The 3897-nt window shown below is 50.7% G+C and overlaps 1 protein-coding gene across 1 annotated transcript; it reads right to left on the bottom strand.

Annotated features, from left to right (window-relative positions):
• Nucleotides 1-314: 314 nt before the first annotated feature.
• On the bottom strand, nt 315-2831 carry LOC311601916 (uncharacterized protein). The gene is made up of 4 exons (XM_084789681.1): nt 2735-2831; nt 1774-1840; nt 1373-1616; nt 315-456 (listed from the first exon to the last, which is right to left on the bottom strand). Exons 1-4 carry the CDS (start codon nt 2803-2805, stop codon nt 440-442), a joined length of 399 nt encoding a protein of 132 aa, XP_084645807.1. The 5' UTR covers nt 2806-2831; the 3' UTR covers nt 315-439.
• Between the last annotated feature and the right edge of the window lie 1066 nt (nt 2832-3897).

Here is a 3897-nt window from a genome sequence, read left to right as displayed (position 1 = left end):
ATGAAGCCCAACTACTAAAATGTGATTCTTGATACCGTAGTCCCAGAAGGTTCGGCCCTAGGGGCAAAGGGGGAATGTAGTTGTAATAGGCTGAGAATGTTGTGAACAGACAGTTCCTCATATGTTGCACAGTGCAGCTCTAATGACACAATGAAAGAGCCAAGCCTTCCAAAGGACAAACAGGATGGCAGGGTCAAAATGTCCAGTCACATTTAAGCCATTTTGCTACCTCACACTGAGGGGTTGAATGTCCAAAAAACAACTAAAGGGTTAAAGAAAACAGAATCATTGTGAACAGGAAAATATATATCAAACAGTGGGGTTGCCACTTTGGCTTCCTTAAGGCAAGTGTTGGGTGCAAGGCAGATGTCCCCTTGCCAGTCACCAAAGCAGAGTGTGTTTGCTGAGGTGACACAGAGAGGTGGGACAGCTGCAGCCTTCACTCTCCATCAGGAACTGCAGACAGAAAGGCAAAGGCAAAGTCAGATCACAAATATGTGACAGCCTGGCTCTCTAGTCATAACATTGTGTGCCAGAAGTGTAAGAGGCTCACTGCGATGAACCAACAGACCTGTTCCTAGGTGAATGCCTTCTCTCTAGCACTGGCTCCACCATCATTCCCTGCCCTAGTTCCCATTTGGTCAACCCCAGGTACTCAGAGAGGAACCTGGCATTCCTTTACCCCTGGCCTGGGGGGAATGCTTACACTGCCCACCCAGATAGATCCCTGTGAGATTAAAGCACCCCAACCTCATTTAGCATCTTCCTTCAAGGATACCCACAAAGAGTGGATTCCCACTCACCCTGGGCTCTTAATTGACTGTTTTTACCCAGCAGCCTTGTTTTCAAGCTTCCCTGGCTCTGAAATTCTCCTCTGAACCCACAGACCCCTTCCTGGATGGAACTCTGAGGTTTGCTGACAAAATTCAGTCTGGGAAGGTATCCATGTTCCATGTGCACAAGGAAAATATCCTGAGTTGGGATGACAATCTCCCCACATCACAGACACCTATGCCCCGTGCATATGCTGCTAGGCCTTGTCAGGCTGCTGTGGACTGAGACACAGCTGCTGACTGGGAGACATCTCTCCTAGTTCTTTTCCTTCCACTGCCCTCCTGCAAGACTTTCCCACCTTTAGCACCTCACAGTGTTCTTGACTTCTGGGCACTGGCCCTCTGCTATTGAGCAAAACACTAGATAGGTGAAGACCTAAGCAGACACTGGGGTCCACTTTCTCACTCCCATTGAGTAGTAGGAGTCCCTGGCTGACACGTGCAGGAAACCACCAGCTCTAGCTACCTCTCTCTCAGCATAAGCCCTCCAGTTTTCCCAGTCTATCCACTCCATGCCCCTCATCCAAGCAGCCACCAACCTGCTGTCCTGCAAGTCTCTTGCCACGCTGGAGGGGAGTTGTGCAGAATCAGGAGAGCCTCGGCAGCATCCATGACCCTCTGCCTGTCTACCTCAGCAGAAAAGCTGCCCTGGTTCGAGATGTCTGGGGCCCTAGAGTGGACTGCAGGGTTCGCAGGGTTCTGGTTGGAGATGTCATTGATCTGGGGTGTGCTGTCTCTTCCCACGTTGGTACTTTGAGAGTCCTGGGAACTGATGGTGGGGACCTGCAGAAAGGGGTTGTGAGAGAAGGAATTATGACAAACCATACCTCCATCCTTGATGACAGTGGACCCTTCAGCCATCATTCCGTCCCACCAGACACCCAGCTCTAGCGCTTCCCAAAGCCCACCCTCTCCCAGGACATCACCCCCAGTCATTTACCATGAGCTGGGCTGGCCGAACTGACCGGGCAATGCAGCCGCAGGGATGCATGACCACAGAAGACAACCTGACAACGTGAGGAGAGGAAACATGGACACTAAAGGCGCTGCTGACAACCCCTGCAAGCTCACAGGGAGAGCTGGGTGCTCTGCAAGGTCAGCCTGGGGGAGGGGAATATCTGAGGATAGCAGGACCAATGACACCACTGTGGTAGGACTGGAATTGTTCTGATTTCTGTATCACTGCTTCTCAGAGTCACCTTCCACATCACTTCTCTAGGAACCACCTTTTCTGAACTCTTTCCTCCCCGGGTACAGAAAGGTGACCAAGAACTGTTCTAATCTGGAAAGCAGCAGGGAAGATGGGACCGTGGTCCTCTCAGAGACCGGCTCTGGCCTCCACTTGGCCCATGCTCTTCCTGACGGGACACGTTCTCTGTTGGCCTGCAACACTCCCCGGGGCCTCTCTGGCAGGTCCAGTTATGCCTCCAGATTTCTGCAGAGCCTCCTCCCATGCCCACTCACTCTGTGTGCAGGAATAGTCTCAGCGCACTGGGAGCCAGCTGTGTGCTGTGCGCATTGTGCCTGTCCTCCTTAATGCTGCTGTGCAGACTAGTCTCCAGAACCGCCTGCACTGAGGGAAAAGCTCACAGTGATACTTTTCCAAGTATGCCATACAGAATATAGGAAAGCCCAGAGGTCTGTGTCTTTGCAAGTCTGGCTGCAACGTTGCTCTGCTATTCCCCTGTCATTTTTTTCCTTCCTTCTTTCTTCTCTACTTCCTTCCTTGTTTCCTTCCTCCCTACCTCCTTCCCTTCCTTCCTTCTTTCTCCTCTTGCTCTGTGTCCTCCGCCACCCACATGGTCTTCCTTCTTTCTCTCCTAACCTTATCGTACTAATAACGTGATTTCTCACACAGGACAGTAAGCCAGAGCTGGCCCTGTGGGCTTTGTTGTACTCACAGACAGGGAATAAACATGGGATGCCAAGGATCACATGAGAAAGGAATGGGCATTCGATGACTGAAGATCATAGGTGAAAAGGCTGGGGGGCAGTGGAGCAGTGGCCCTTGGATGCTTTCCTGCAAGAGCACACATCCTTGTTCAATATCAGGTCGAACACTCCAGAGAGAAGGGATAGGAATGCTTCCAAAACCGGAGATATGCATAAAGAATTACAGAGCTTTCCAAAACTTGATGACCGAACAATACCACACTTTAGGTTTTCCTTTTAGGTCAGGACATACTAAGACCCAAAGGGAAGTGACTTTCCCAACACAGGAATTTGTCTAGAGACAAAGGCTTTAGGACCCAGTTGAAACGGTACGGATGGTGACTGCTGGCGTGGACTCTCTCTGGACCTGCACATTTTCCTTACCTCTGGGGGAACTGTGTGAGGCAGGACTTCAGGCTGGAAATGAAGATCCTGTTGCTCATCTGGAAGAGACCATGCAGAGATGGTGTGAGCATCCCTTCCCACCGTAGTCTCCTGAAAGCACCCACTCCATTTGAGGACTCCTGCCCCTGCCAATCTTTACCGTACCCCCTCCACAAAGTCTCCGTTTTATGTGTACGTGGGACGCGTGACACAGAATGGGCATCTTATACCTGGACAGATTCAGGTCCTGAGAAGTATTGCCTAAGGCCACATTTCTAATCGATGGCATGACTGGTGACAGAAACACTTAGGATTACTGCACCCAAAGTGACACCAAACCCCTAGCCAGACACACTGACCCACAACATCTGATGTGGTGGAACACTCTTCAGCATTCACAGGAGATTTGGGGTCTTCAGCCATAGTCTCTCTCTGGCCTCAAGGACGGTGCCTCTGTCTCTGTGTAGCCTACACTTCTTCCACGAATTCACAGCAGTCAAGGCCCGAGCAGATTCCCTAGAGTAGGGAATGTAAGGGCTCGTGTTAGGCACACCTACAGGAGGCCTGACCTCTCTCCTATAGGTATGGCACTCATGAGAGGAAGGCACAACTCTGCCATTTCTTGGGATCAAAGAGTTTGAAATGCACTTGACCTCTGATTGGTTCTGAGTCCATGGATGTTATGCTGTCAAAGCAAACTACAGTTTCTCAGGGAGCAAGTTAGACTGACATTCTTTATTGCTCTGGT

This window comes from Acomys minous, assembly GCF_964271855.1.
Source record: "Acomys minous genome assembly, chromosome: 7".
Classification (NCBI taxonomy): domain Eukaryota; kingdom Metazoa; phylum Chordata; class Mammalia; order Rodentia; family Muridae; genus Acomys; species Acomys minous.
Note: the sequence above shows the minus strand (reverse complement) of the source record. Positions and strands in the feature narration are given on the sequence as shown.